Source organism: Neolamprologus brichardi, chromosome 5 (genome assembly GCF_056152115.1).
Source record: "Neolamprologus brichardi isolate AB-2024 chromosome 5, ASM5615211v1, whole genome shotgun sequence".
Taxonomy (NCBI): Eukaryota; Metazoa; Chordata; class Actinopteri; order Cichliformes; family Cichlidae; genus Neolamprologus; species Neolamprologus brichardi.
Genome location: NC_142108.1, coordinates 15,789,341 through 15,804,119, shown reverse-complemented (window position 1 = coordinate 15,804,119; position 14,779 = coordinate 15,789,341). Strand labels below are relative to the sequence as shown.

General features: G+C 41.7%; 2 protein-coding genes across 3 annotated transcripts; one reads left to right on the top strand and one right to left on the bottom strand.

Annotated features, from left to right (window-relative positions):
• The first annotated feature begins 1,021 nt into the window (after positions 1-1,021).
• nuak2 (NUAK family, SNF1-like kinase, 2) lies at positions 1,022-10,729 on the top strand. The gene is made up of 6 exons (XM_087840765.1): positions 1,022-1,451; positions 5,407-5,527; positions 6,249-6,400; positions 7,327-7,392; positions 7,521-7,773; positions 7,867-10,729. Exons 1-6 carry the CDS (start codon positions 1,212-1,214, stop codon positions 8,913-8,915), a joined length of 1,881 nt encoding a protein of 626 aa, XP_087696891.1. The 5' UTR covers positions 1,022-1,211; the 3' UTR covers positions 8,916-10,729.
• ccnd3 (cyclin D3) lies at positions 10,604-14,385 on the bottom strand. 2 transcript variants are annotated; one of them, XM_087840766.1, is made up of 5 exons: positions 14,057-14,385; positions 13,769-13,984; positions 12,429-12,591; positions 11,554-11,696; positions 10,604-11,328 (listed from the first exon to the last, which is right to left on the bottom strand). In XM_087840766.1, the coding sequence occupies exons 1-5, from the start codon at positions 14,297-14,299 to the stop codon at positions 11,131-11,133; spliced, it is 963 nt and encodes a 320-aa protein (XP_087696892.1). In that variant the 5' UTR covers positions 14,300-14,385; the 3' UTR covers positions 10,604-11,130. The 2 variants fall into 2 exon arrangements, with proteins under 2 accessions (XP_087696892.1, XP_087696893.1); XM_087840767.1 differs by having other exon boundaries at positions 11,194-11,485.
• Positions 14,386-14,779: the final 394 nt, after the last annotated feature.

Genomic DNA, 14,779 nt, shown 5'->3' with positions numbered 1-14,779 from the left:
ATATTTATGTTTATATTCATACTCCAGTTTTCTTTCTTATGAATAGGGGGAAATGGGATATCGGCTACCGTACATAATATCATTTTAAGATTTTGAGAATCTGAAGAAAGGTTGAAAACCAATATTGGAAGCCTGTGATCGTCAAGCCCTCAGGCAGCACTGCATCAAAAACAGGTATGATTCTGTCATGGAAATTGCTGCATGGGCTGAGGAACACTTCCACAAATCCCTGTGCCGTCCACAAACGCATGATAAAGATCCATCATGCACAGAAAAAGCGTTATGTGAACATGATCACATAAAAAAAGCACTGCTGTCTTCTCTCGTGGTCAAACCTCATTGTATTTATATATATATTTTAAATAATAACATTATGTAAATATATATATATTATGACGCATTAATGCTTAGACAGTTTATTTTAATAACTGTTTGATCTGCAATATTATAACATAGTTTGGTAGCTATGTGCATTCCTAACCGCCCGTGCAGGAATACAAACTAAAACTGTGAGTGAATTAGAAGTAACATGAGATGGAAATATTCCAGCAAAGTAGGCCAACATGTCGGTTACCTCAGACGGCGGTCGTTTGAGTAAATTTACCTAAATGCCACCACTGGATATGTTGCAACTACCTGTTAAACTTCTTTGCCCCACTTGTTTTTTGTTTTTTCGTCTTCGTGGGGTGTCCTTGGTCTGTTTCTGCGGAACACAGATTTTTACACCAATCACCCAAAAACAAAAAACTAAACAAAGCATGTGTGGGAATTAAAAGAGGTTACCAGGCAACACTGAATAATTTCTTCTTTTTTTAACATTAACTTTAAATAAAGCTGAAGCCAGTAAATCCAACACGAACTAGTTCGCTCTGTTTGTTCACTCCACGGTATGCGCGGTGCAGCAGATCCAGCGCTCCCTTACCTGAAACTCCCCCTCCACTATTTGACGTGTCCGTCTGTGGGCGGTGCTCCGCTGCTTTCCCCCTCACTCTTGCCTACCTGCTGCTGAGTTCCAGCAGCATTACCGAGCTAACACGCAGATGTTCCAGTTCCTGCCTACAGCTTCTTAATCACACTAACCTGCAGCTGAAGACTTTATATCAAGACTTTAACCTGAAGCGTGCCTGCGGCTCCACACAGAGGAAATGCATTTTTAATACCTGGCTCTGAAAGTAAAGCGACACAAGACAACACCTCTGCCGGGGGTCGGCATGGATGCGTTACGCGCTGCCCATCTTTCGTCTGCCTGCAACAGGCCGTCCGTCGGGGGAGCTTTTCACGACGAAAACACACCCTTCGGGAAAGCTCAATTCCAGGTGCCCGTGAAAAAACAAGCCGTGAAGAGGCACCACCACAAACACAACCTGAAACACAGGTACGAGTTTCTTGAGACCCTCGGAAAAGGAACCTATGGCAAGGTGAAGAAGGCCAAGGAAAGGTCCGGTAAACTGGTAAGCATGGTGTTATTTTTCTTTTATTATTATTTTTTTTAATCTGATCACATTTTACCTGCAGTCAGTCTCAGGTCAGTCTTTGGGCTGCTTGTCCCATCGGCCACCTGTTGTTTAGACAGCAAGCGCTATTTTTAGGTGACTGACTGTCTGCAAACAGGTAGAGCACGCTTGGATTTGAATTTTCAAATAAAGGCGTGGAAACTCTACCGCAGAGCGTTCACTTTGAAAAAAGAAAAAAGCGAAGTATTGCTGGATTGTAAGAAAAATAATAGTTTTTTTTTTTTATAAGGCGGATTGTAAAGTTGAAAGTGCGCCTGGCATCTCTCCTGAGGTGTTTGTCTATTGGCTAAAGTTTGACGAAGGGTTCAGTGTGTTTATTTATGGGGTTTTCTTACGTTCACACTGAAATATACTGACCATGATCTAATAATTTCCTCCTCGCCAGCCCGCAGACTCTTTCTGATCTGCTTGATAAGCGCTTAAATTTGGCTTAAGCGCAAATGCAATATGCAAGCATCTGCCCATGCCTCTTCATGGTGTATTCAGGTTAAACAGTGAGATCTGCTCCAGTTTGAGGTCATTATCATGGAGTTTCAACAGAAATTTATCACAAGGCATTTTACATAACCTCTCTCTTCTTCTTCTGTCTTTTTTTTTTAAATTAGCCCATGTGAGGTACAAAATAAAGTCTCTTGGAAAGGGCTGGGTAAGTTATTTTCCCCAGGAAGCAGTTTAGGTAACTTTCTTTTTGTTGGGTTTTTTTCTGATAAAAGGAACAGGAGGGGGTTGCAATTGGGCTTCCAGGTAAATTCCAGCTCTCCATGGCCTAAGGGGAAATGGGAGGAATTTAAAACATTAGAAAGATAAGCCCTTAAAGGAGGCATAAAAAGGAGAGAGGGGGGGGGGGGGGGTTCCCCTTGATTATAAGATCTTGAATCTCTTTTATTTTTAGCTTCTAAATATTTTAGAAAGGAATGTGGAAGTGGTTTGATTATGATTGTGAGACCAGTTAAAAAATACTGTACGGGACTGGGTCAGGGTCATGTGGTACCACAAAACAAACCCTGACTCAACAACAACACTTAAAACCAATTTAAACAAACCCACATAATAAACTGGCACCTGAGTTTATTTTTGGTGAACCTATTAACATCTTCGTTCTCTCGGTAAACATGTGATTTGCATTGCTGCCTAATGGTTTGTTTACTTGCCGTGGCTTATCGAACATACCGGGAAAGTGTGTTAAAATGATACAAATCAAAGCCCACATCTAGACTTTAAAATGAAAACTAAACGTTCCTGCTGTAGATACCTGGGCCTTTTCTTGGGAAGCCTGACTTGGCTGCTGTTTCATACTTTATCGGAATTTATCGGAAATGCCCTTGGTCCTGCTTTTGTGTAAGTGAAAGTAGAGAAGTCAAGGAAGTAAGTGTTAGGGATCCCTTTCCCCTTCCCTTTGGTGCTTACAGTAAACATGCAGTGATACAAGTTGAGCCATGTCCACACACGCCCATTTCTGCTCTTTCACCGACTGGCTCTGCTGTTTTTATTAGAAATGAGTTGGTGTCTGGGATTTATCCCTGCCACCAGCTTCCTGATGCCTCAAACCTACAATTTTTAATTTTTTTTATTTTTAAGTATCAAAATACTGATTAGCCCAAATACGTGTTTTGAATCTCACACCCAACAAATGGCATTTAGCAGAGAAGCCTTTGCACGCCTGATTATTGACAACATAATGGACAGAGATGTGTCATTGACTCAGGGAAGTGACACAAAAACAAAGAATGGCTTCATCTTGCGTGCTGTGGCATTACAGCTGTTTCCATTGTCTAAGTGCAAGAGTTTGATTGCATAATCCACTTAGGTGGGAGGTGGGGTGAGGTAGGTTGGGGGGGTGGGGTGTCAACATACATCAGGATAGGGGTTGATCTGCAACTCGGTGCCTGACATGAATGTTGTTTGTGTATTCAGACGCCCCAGTTAAGTCCCTAGACTTGGTTTGCATCAGCTGTTGATTAATTCATTGTGCAAGAGAGTTCCCAGGGGCGTTTTTACTCATGCTCCACAGTTAAACTGGTTAAATACTTGTGTCTGTATGTCTGTGTAGGTTCTCAGTCATTCAGGTCATGACAGCCTTAAAAAAAAACAACACCGACCTTTTTAAGTTAAAGTCCATTTGCCTTCTTTTTGAGCTCCTAAGACTGCGTCTATACTTGCTTTATTTAGATAAAGTGACTCAGTATACCTGTAAACAAAGTGCCATTTACTGATGTCAGAGGCCGATACTCACCTGTCGTGACTCATCTGTGTTGTCACATCAGCTGAGCACGGGATAAATATTCCAAGATGGTCTGAAGAGCTGATATAAGGATCTTAAGAAATCCTTAAACATGCTTTTTTTATATCATGATTTATTGTTTCCCCGGAATAAGAATAAATAAAAAGGATATTAATGATATCAAATCTGTCCCAAAATGTAGTTTTTAAACTTCTGGATCGACCCAGGATTTTGTGCATACTTGATTAAAACTTCATAAATTTCACACTCTACAAAGCTTCACTAAGCCTACATTTTAACAGGGCTATCTGGTGCAAATGGCCAGGGGGATAATGGTGGCTCATGAGTTGTGTGTGTTGTGCAGAAATGTGGTTTGAGTCTTTGCTGTGAAATGTAAAAGATTTCAGCCCCTCGGTGCTTATTACGTGGAGCAGACTGTCTGTAACAGAGATTGCACACACACACAGATAACCTCACAAGGATGTGAACTCCTCATGAGTGTGAGTTCAGGCCTGTCTGACAGCTACGCAAACAAATGCAGGAAACCTCCATTCTCAGAGTCAGGAAACGGGCCCGGGTGGGGGGAATACGGGGGTTTATTTGCAAGATCATCCACGCCAGACAGTGACTCACGACGGGGAGACAGGTCGCGCGTTGACACGGATATGACAAGTCGCTGCTTTACTCATTTTCCTGTCTCTGGAACCTCGAGGGTTAGAAATGAGGACACCCCACCGCCTGCACCATCTGGTGCCTCACAGCACCTCTTCAACCTTGGGGTGGACTGATGACGCACTCGGCGCACAGAGGAATCCCAAGCATCTGCGCTTCCAATGGGCAACAGAATGACATGAATACAGCTTGCCTGCGAGTTCAGACCGAGATGCTATTCACATTTAAATTTTTACTTCTGTGGGCCTCGCAGACCTAACGGCCAACTCTAGTTTTCTTTAAAACAGACAATACTTGACCCGGAGTTCCCTTTGCAGAGTTTAAAACAGCACAGGTTTCAGTTCACTGCTCATTGTTCCACTCGCAATCAAATAAGCAGTGGGAGGACGGCAATTTATGTTAACTAGCGGCTGATTTGTGGATTTTTTTCTTCTTTTTTTTAAACCATACTGCACTTAATAGACATGACTTATCTAGTACGTGCATTTTATACCTCTGCTGATCATTGCATTAAGGTTTTGTTTGCTTTTTAACCAATAATTATGCAACTTTTGACCTGAATTTGATTTAAAAAATGCCTCATTTGAGCAACATAACCAGTAAAGTTGGATAAAGTTGACGTGAATATTACTGTCACTGATTTTTATTTTTTTCAACTTGTGCACCTTGTGGTTTAGCATTTATAGAGTCTCCTACAGTCTCTTGTGTCCTTTTGAGTGTTAAAATTAGATTTGCTGAAACACCTCGAGGACCATTAGAGTTGTCATTAGCATTAGAAGCTGGAGAGAGCTGGAGTACAGGCTCACTCGTTCCCTTTTTTGTCTCTATTCATGTAACCCCCTCCAGCAGACTTCTAACCCTTTTTACACAAGGAAGCCCATTAAAGTGGTTTAGACCTTATGTGGGGGAAGAAAAAGTTTGATTCCGTGTTGGATGATTAATTATTCCGTGAGCTCATTCTTACTTACCTCTCACTTTATTGATTTTTCTTTCTCAAAGGTTGCCGTAAAATCTATCAGAAAGGAGAAGATCAAGGATGAACAAGATCTGATTCACATTCGCAGAGAAATCGAGATCATGTCCTCGCTCTGTCATCCGCACGTCATCACCATATATGAAGGTACATTATTTCAAAAATAAAATACTAATGACTCTATGTTTGGGTTTGACTTTAATCATTCTGTCCCACACGCTACATACAAACGTAATATCTTGGGTGGGGGGAAGGAGTCTCTCTGTTTGAGATTCTGAGTTTTGTCACGCACGTCTTTGTGCTCAAGTCTGATGCAGAGTTACGTAAGTGGCAACTTCCTGCCGTAATCCGGCGCCGCTGATAATGTGCAGAGCCCCGTGTTTTCCAGCACCCCTCACGCCTGATGAGGTGGTCATCACTCAGCGTTTCTCCACTTCAGTGCACATTTGTTTGCTGTATAGTCGTAATTGGTGTAAATTAGCGGTTGCACAGATAATGGCACTTGCACAGAAAGAAATCCTAAGCTTTGGAATAATCTTCCTCTTCACATTAGGCAATCGACATTAGTGCTGGTTTTTAAATCCAGATTGAAAACGCATTTTTATTCACTGGCTTTTGACTCAGTGGTTGACTGACTTGTATTTTATTGTTTTTGCTATGTTTATTATTTTATCGTATTTATTATTCTTATGGTATCTATTGTGTTTCTATTGTTCAGCACTTTGGTCAGCCTCGTGTGTTTTTAAAGTGCTATATAAATAAACGATGATGATAATGATGATGATAATGGACGTCTCTCACACAGCTCAAGTATTGCAAATGGTTTGAAGCGTTGAATTCAAAGGAGCTCTGCTCTTCTGTATTTCAGTATTTGAGAACAAGGACAAAATTGTGATTGTGATGGAGTATGCCAGCCGGGGGGATCTGTATGACTACATCTGTGACAAGAAAAGCATCCCCGAGCAGGAGGCCAGGCATTTCTTCAGGCAGATTGTGTCAGCTGTCCACTACTGTCATCAGGTAAGGCAGTTTTTCTCATATTGGATCTTCAACCTGCTGTTGTCTTAAGCCTAATGACACAGGGCTGCGCTCAGATTCACTGTTTTTCCAAGGCGCTGCCACCTCCAAAGTTACATAATGGGCATTATTCACTGTTAGCCTGGGGGAAAATGAACAGTTGATCTGTACTGAGACCAAGTGTAGGCTAAAGGCCAGCAATCCCAACATGCACACGCATGGTCTCACAGTTTAATGAGGGTGTGAAGGAACAGAACACACACACACAGCAATCGGTTGTTCTAGCAAGCCCAGAGCCGTGCAATTACCACCATTCAGTGAACATTATATTTTATCATGGCTCTGCTTGGCAAAGCATTTATAAATAAACGTTTGCTAGACAGTATTTACTGAGTGACCTGCCCTTTCATATTACTGTGTTAACCACCTGTCCTTTACCTCTTTACGGAGGTCTGATGTCTCGTTAAACATTTATTTATCGAAGTTACTCAGCAGAAAAAGGCCATCTGTTATATCACCTACATTTGGCACAGCGTCAAATTCCAAAGTTTCTTCATGATGGCATTTTAACAATAAATGAACGCCACGCTACACAAAGAATGTGTTCGTTGCTACAGCAAGTGCTCATATGTAAGGAGCAGTAGCTGACCTGCTTTTTTTTTTTTTTTTTGTAAGTGAAGCAAATGCAAACTTGAGTCAAAGGCATGCCCCCCTACAGAGCAGAGCACAATGAGGCACTGCTGACGTACCAGAGAGGTCTTCTGTTAGAGAATAATGTGGTGTAACCCAGTAAAGCAAATCCTTTCTACGTAATGCAGACAACTCCCAGTAAACCGATCCCTGACAGCCTGCATGAAACAAAGCTTTTTAAACAAAAAAGAAGGAAAAAAACCCCAAAACAAACAAAAATAAATCCTTTTTCCTCTTAGAATGGAATCGTACACCGGGACCTGAAACTGGAGAACATTTTACTGGATGACAACGGCAATGTTAAGGTATGCATGATTCATGTGGATTGAAATCAATAGCCTGCGTTATGTATTTTATAACTAACAGTGATGCGCTGTAACTGAAGAACTTCAATGGGAAAATACGCTTCACGTCACATCTTTTGTTCTCACAGATTGCAGACTTTGGGCTGTCGAACCTCTACCATGGTGACGAGTTACTTCAGACTTTTTGCGGCAGTCCTTTGTATGCCTCCCCAGAGATTGTCAACGGGCGTCCGTACCATGGCCCAGAGGTGGACACTTGGTCTCTTGGGGTGCTTTTGTACACGCTGGTTCACGGAACCATGCCATTTGACGGAAACAACCACAAGATGCTAGTGCAGCAGATCAGCACCGGAGACTACCGGAAACCAAACAAACCCTCTGGTAAGTTTTTAAAACTATTTTTTTTCCTCAGTGAAGCTAAATTATATTTTAGCTTTTATAGGAGTCTTGATTTTTCCCATTTCTTTCCATCAGATGCATGTGGACTCATCCGCTGGATGCTGATGGTGAATCCTGACCGCCGAGCTACAATAGAGGAGATTGCCGGTCACTGGTGGCTCAACTGGGGCTATCCGCAGCCGTTACTGTGTGAGAGAAGGAGCAGTCATGTGGAGCAGACCTCTGCCCCAGTATCTCCGTCAACATCACAGCCTGCTGGGCTGGCCGGTGTTGCTAGTTGGCTGCGTCGTACATCCAGGCCTTTACTGGAGAATGGCTCCAAGATGCGCTGCCTGCTCCGCACGCAGGGCAGTGCAGGGGATGTAGTCCGACAACGGTCCCTGCGAAGGTCACGTAAGGAGAATAACATCACCCAGGCAGTTCACGAGGGTAGCACAGACACTCGGCCGTCCAAGGGAATTCTGAAGAGGCGTAACAGTGTGAAACAGAAGTCGATAAGCGAAACATCAACTGTCAGTTTAGTGGAGCCACAAAATATCTTGGACTTGTCTGCACCAGGTAAAGCACCTTCAGCTGCACAGCTGCCTCGCAAAGGTATCCTAAAAAAGCCTGCTGAGCAAGAGTCGGGGTATTACTCATCATCTCCAGAGAACAGTGACTCTGGCTTGGTAACGCAAACTAAAGAGTGCCCTTCAGCACCACCCTACAGGAAGGGCATCCTCAAGCGTAATGGAAAGTTCTCTTCTGGTGGGTTACATGAGTTTGGGTCTTTGGACCAGCTGGCGACATCTCTGCCCCATGGAGGTGGCCGATCAAGACCAAGCGGAGCCATCAGTGAAGATAGCATTTTATCTTCAGAGTCCTTTGATCAGTTGGATCTACCAGACCACGTGAGGCCAGCAATGCAAATGGATAAACCAGCCAAGGCGAGCATGAGAGGCTGCGTTTCTGCTGACAACCTTCTGGACATCCAAGAAGACAGAATTCTGTCCAATGGGCTGTTGAGGTCCTGGGACTGTTACAAGTCTGGAGTGGCTGACAGTGCCTTTTCGATTTCAGACTGTGATAACGTCACAGAGGCTTACAAACAGGCCATGGTCATACGAAGCTCCAATGCAAGCTGAAGACCAGTAATAAGGGACAAGATGCTGGCTAAAGAATTAGTGGTCATCCTGAATTTTGAAGTGACTTTAACAATATTGTGGTCATGAAAGCCAAAGTGCGTTGTGTGAAAATACCAGAACACTGTAAGGTGATCATTTTGGCAGAATTCAGGAATTAACACAGTACCAAAAAAAGGGAGAAGACTGATTGTATTTGAGATGGTCGATTTGATTTAACCGAAACTAAAATAAGGAAATGCAATTACGCAAAGGAAATGTTACAGAGTGCAATTTGACTTTCATCAAACAGTCTCAGGAGAAGAGAGCTTGAACTCTGGTTTTCATTGTTAGAGGTTGCTAGTCAATTAATTCACAATGAAACCAAAAGCACTTCAGAGACAGAAATTCGGGAGACATTTTTAATACAGTTACAGTAGATCTGATTGAATCTAGCTGGTTTGTGTCCGAGTTACAGCAGCAGAATATTCTGCATTGTGGTTTATTGTCAACGAGAAAGTTTGAGAAAGTTCAATGAGTGTTATTTGGATTCTAGCTTCGTAATCTTCTGTCAACATGATGTTTGTCTAAGATGATGACGGCAATAGCACACAGTTTCGATGTTGGAATGAGTTTTGTTTATGGGTAAGGTAACATTTCACAGATGCCAAAGAGCAGATTTGGAAAACCTTGGCGCTAAAAATCCCCAGCAAAATGTGCCAAGTTTTGATGTTTGAAACAGGGACTACTGACTTTTTTTTTTTTTTTTATAAATGTTTTTCCTGAAATGACTTGTTCTGTGTTTGGATAATGACTTGAATAATAATAGTGACCCTATGAATCACTGGCCTAACCAGTCGAACCTGCCTTTGCTTGCTAGCTTGCGCTGATACAAGTGCACAAATAGCCTTTGAGTCTACATACACGTGTGGGAGTTTTACAAAAACAGGTGGGGCCCAGTTATTTTTTTTTTTATTTTTTATTTTTTGAAAATCAACAGTATGAAGTTCCCCAACTAACTACTATTTGTTTGTTTTATGAAGTTGAATCATCGGTTATGGAACAGCGTAGTATTTTATAAGGCCAGATAACACCAGTTAAAAATAGCGCTGCCAAAAAGTAGTCACTGAATCAAAACTAGAGTTCAAATTAAAATCATAAATTAGGCATGCAGGTATTGATCCTTAATTAAGCTTGACCAGATATTTTCGTAGCTACCTGGCTTTGTCTTGCTTTATGAAATACTCCTGGTATTCAGCTACATCAACATGTATGTTTGATTTTAATTTGGATGCTAAGCCAGTGCCTGGAATAGCACTTTCAGGCCCCTGAAACCTGATAAATATACCATTTATGTATCAGTGTCATGTAACAAGAGTTGCACAAAGCCATTGATGCAAGCTGCAGAACCATGTTGTTCAGAAACATGGTTCTGATGAAGGAGGCTCATCAGGAATTGAAAGCCTGTTCATATGCAAGAGATACATTTTTTTTTTTTTTTTTTTTTTTAATCATTGAAAGTTATGTTTTTCTTAATTTCTGGAATCTGATGGATTGTATTAAGATGAAGGTAAAACTCATTCTCACATATGATCTTTGATTATTCAGGTGTGACAAGGAAAAGATTGTTTGTAGGATGTTTGTTTTGTTTTTTGCTTTTTTTAAATAATTTAATGTGTTTGTAATGTGGGCATTTCATTGTTTTTGTTTCTTCCTTTCCCTTATCCCACATATTTCAGGTTTAATTTAAACCATGTCTGCCAAAGTTACTGGCTTATCATTTGTATGACTGTTCTGCTGTGTTGTCCTTGCTGGGATGAGGAAGTCAATAAAAAAACGACAACAAACAACTCATTTGCTGGCCAGTGTTGTTAATGGCCTTCATACAGATATTGCATTGACGTATAACAGGATTCATTTGCATTCAGCACAGCTAGAACCGCAGACAGACTTCAGTTTAAACTTAACAGAACCACCATCACTAGTATTAGATTTGATTTGATTTGATAGATTAGATTTAGCAATTAAAATGTGCAAACACTGCTGGCAGGATTGGGTGCAATTTAATTCTCACTGTCACAGCAGGTTTTTGTGTAGATCAAGGGATAAAACTGCTTACACGAAAACAACACTCTTAAACAAAGCATGCACAAAAAAATAATCTTAATCAAAGAGCCACGTAGATGAATTTCTTCCATCTTATCTGGCCTTCTCGTTTCATTTCCTGGCAGTAAACTTTTCAAGGCAGGGAGGAGTGTTTTAGTTTGATTTCCTCAGGTGGGGACGTTGGTGTCAGTACAACATCCTGAATGTCAGCAGGGGTGTAACTGCTCCCTGATCCGTGTTCCTTTGGCTTGCAAACCATATCCTGAAAACTGGAGGGCAGGCTGAGCTCTAACACAATCCTGAGCTGGTCATAGCAGAGGAGCAGGGCGTTCTGTTCGGGGCCACGTTTCACATAGAAACAATGAGTTTGTCAGCGGTGACAAGGCCGCACATATAATCATGGATATGTTTTAAGATGCTTTTTAAACAGTGGTTTGTTTGCAGCAGTTCTCGGGCTGTTTGATCAAAGACGACAAATACACCCATCGCTGTTGACGAAAGGGCAAAGTCAAAAGAGATACTGCCTGAAACTCAGTCAGTTAAACATTAGTCTTACCTGATCAGTGGCCAAAAGGTCGGCCAAAAACTTTATCACTGAATCTGCAGACACGCCAGCGTCCAGCAGCTTTAGCTTCTGTGTGGCGATGCTCACACAGGCACACGTTACAGTGGAGGGCGGGAAGACTGAAAACCTGCATTCTGATAATTAAAAACATTTTATTACTTTCGTGTCTTCTATTAATAATGAGCACTTTGTCCATACAATTTTGAGAAAGAAAATAGATGGTAGACAGATGGTCACCACCACTGTTGACACACCCTGACAGATGAACCTAAAAGCTTAAAACAGACACTTCCCAGAACAGGATAATATGATATCCTAATTGCTTGAAGCAGGAGAAATGGTGAGACAAAAACTCAGCCATTCAGTTCTTGCTTTACACCCTTAGTGGGTTAAAATGTCTTATTTTTATGGGGCTGAAAATGTGTAAAAGCTGCCTGAAAGAGCAGCAACAAACTGTATCCCTGTGACCTGCAGCCTCGGGCAGTATTGCAGATAGAGATAGGTGGGAAATCGGCCAGCTGAATAGCTGGATGCAGGTCTTTCATAGCAGACAATGCAGGGTTACGCAAACTCTGCTCTCACTATCCAAAATAAACTGCTGACACATCGTAATCATGGTTGGGGCTGTTTGGTGCCCATTGTTCACGGCTTAAATAGTCCCTTGATGATCATGAAGTAAAAAGTCTTATCACCGATTGTTTTACAGGGGGGTGTAAATGAGATGATTTCATTACATTACAAGATTTTTTTTGTTAAAATGTATTTTCCATTAGTTGTCTGCCTTAAATTGAACACTAAATTGACTGATATTGTCTTTCATTTGGGGATACCATTTCATGTTTAGGTAACGCAGTTATGCAACGTACCCATGGCAGCCAGAGCGATGTAGGTGTGAACATGCCTGCGCATGTTCTGAAGGTGGGGAGGTCGGACAAAGGGGAGAGCGTGAAGAATTGGCTCCAGGAAGTCAGAGGGGACCACGGAGGCCAGACACCACTCTAACCTTGACACCACTGCCAGCTCCCAGTGCTGCAACACACACACACACACATTCCTTGAAACCAGTCCACCATCAAAATCCCACAGCAGGAACGCTCATTCAGATCAGCCAATGAGTGCTGGTCACCCTAACCCCTCAGTCAAACCCCCGTGTCCTGAACAGTGTGCATGCCTGCAAGCCTTTGGTCAAAAAAATGATTATGAAAAGGGAACATTTCCGGCTTCCTACCTACAAAGATCTTCTAAAATGTCCTTGATAAAATTGTGCCCTTAGAAATCGTACCAATAAGTGTCTCTACTTAGTATTCAATGAATATTACAACTGTTGTTCCTTTTCAGATGGAATAAAAGTATTGAAAGGTGTGTCCATGATCCATCTGCAGTTGCCCAATGTCATATCATTGAGGCCTAAACCAGTTTGAGAAGCACTGCTTTGGTCAAAGTATGCATTTCTGTCAAGTTTAGAAATGTCCTCTCATGAAATTCATGACAAAAGGAAAGCTACAAGACTGTCATTACGCCGTCTGATTTTCATTTGACCACTAGGACATTTGAGGTTCATGGGAATGTAGCTGGCCTTTCTGGATGCGGCCAAAACAGGAAAACTATCCACAGATTAAGAAGCAACAGTGTTGATTTTGGGGATTGTCGTGAGATCCATGGAAAACAAGTATTACAGATTCCACTTTTATAAGAGACAAACTGGAGGCTCAGTTAAGTCATGAGGTCACTTTGAATATTTGCAATAAATGCAACAGAAAGAGGGGTCACAGTGGGGTGGTTTGCAACACCGCCTCACTTCAAGAAGGTCCTGGGTTTAAATCGGGAGGCTGGATTTAAACCCAGGACCTGTGTATACATGGGATGTACCAGTAATGATCTGTTAAATAAAATAAGTATAATCCTTTCACAATTTCTTTTATTAGAAGCCTAAAGAGGTTTAAAAAAGTGCTTTAAGAGAAGGATAAAAAGCATCAAGGATGTCAAATAAATACATTTTATTTTAGTGGGAAAAACGGATTCATTTATTCACTTATTATGTGGGACCCCTCAGACTTATGCACCAAACTTAATTGTGCATTTGATTATTACTTTTATTTATTTATTTTTAACCCAGACTTGGTCAGTGGTGGTAGTTTTTCTGTGGTGTTTGAGGGGAGATAAACATCAAGGATATTAGCTCCTTTATAATAGTTAATGCCTTTACCAGAATGTCTGAGACTGAAATGGAGTTTTCTGTGTAGACACAAAGCTTGCTGGCAGTCAGGGGGGTCGTTTCTCTCATTTTGGAGGCCAGGAACATGCAAACTGCCCCTAACAGCTGCAGGTTGGTCTTCTCAACTGCAAAACGGCTCAGGTAACAGTCCAGGTAACGCATCGCCTGCGGAAACACCTCCTCCTCGCATTTCTGCTCCTCACACACCTGTCAGACAGTAATCTGGTTTATTTCACCTGAACTAGGTGGAAAATTACACTGTGACTGATGAGTGTATACCTGAAACATCCACACAGCTAGTATCCTTCTCATGTACGGCTGGATTTCTGTCTGCACCCCGTCAAAGGGGGAGGTCACCCGGCTGGTCTCCTCAAAGGCCCGCAGGTTGTGTAGCACTCTGAGGTCACCGGTCACAGCGTGGTCCCTGTTCGCCCGGGGGACCACAGCCTGCTCTGTTTCACTAACATTTCCCATCTCTGGATCAACTCTGAAGGCCTCCATCTCCAGACACATCCAGAGCATCAATAAACCGTTTAGCTAACGTTAGCTTCGGTCCGTTATGGCGGCCATTCCTCTTTTAGCTAGCTGTCCAATAGCTGCTGACATAACGCCATTTTCAGCCAATATTTTTTCTTTAATTTTCTTTAAGAGTATTAATTTCAAACTGAACTGAATTTTATTTTAGCCCTCAAAAAATAAACAAAAATTAAAGCTGAATATTTTCCAGCTTATTTGCATTTTGTCTTCTTCTTGTTTTTCTTTGCCATTTTAAATGCATATACATTTACTAAAAATTAAAAATATTTTTGGAATTTTCCCCCCCTGGAAATCTCGAAGACCTCTAAACAAAAATCCACCCATATCTCATAGCCTTATTTAGGAACTTTCTTTTTTGTTTATTTTTGTTCTGTGCCATTCAGCAAATTTGATACCAAGTAAATACAGGTCTAGTATTGTCGATACCAACACTTTCATGATTTATGAGATGAGTCATCATTAACT

Coding starts and splice junctions, on each gene's coding strand:
- ccnd3 (XM_087840766.1), bottom strand. CDS start 14,299: ATGCTCTGGATGTGTCTGGAGATGGAGGCCTTCAGAGTTGATCCAGAG. Junction 11,697..12,428: donor CATCGCTCTGGCTGCCATGG/GTACGTTGCATA, acceptor TTTAATTATCAG/AATGCAGGTTTTCAGTCTTC. Junction 11,329..11,553: donor ACCTTTTGGCCACTGATCAG/GTAAGACTAATG, acceptor GGCCCCGAACAG/AACGCCCTGCTCCTCTGCTA.
- nuak2 (XM_087840765.1), top strand. CDS start 1,212: ATGGATGCGTTACGCGCTGCCCATCTTTCGTCTGCCTGCAACAGGCCG. Junction 1,452..5,406: donor AGGAAAGGTCCGGTAAACTG/GTAAGCATGGTG, acceptor TCTTTCTCAAAG/GTTGCCGTAAAATCTATCAG. Junction 5,528..6,248: donor CGTCATCACCATATATGAAG/GTACATTATTTC, acceptor TCTGTATTTCAG/TATTTGAGAACAAGGACAAA.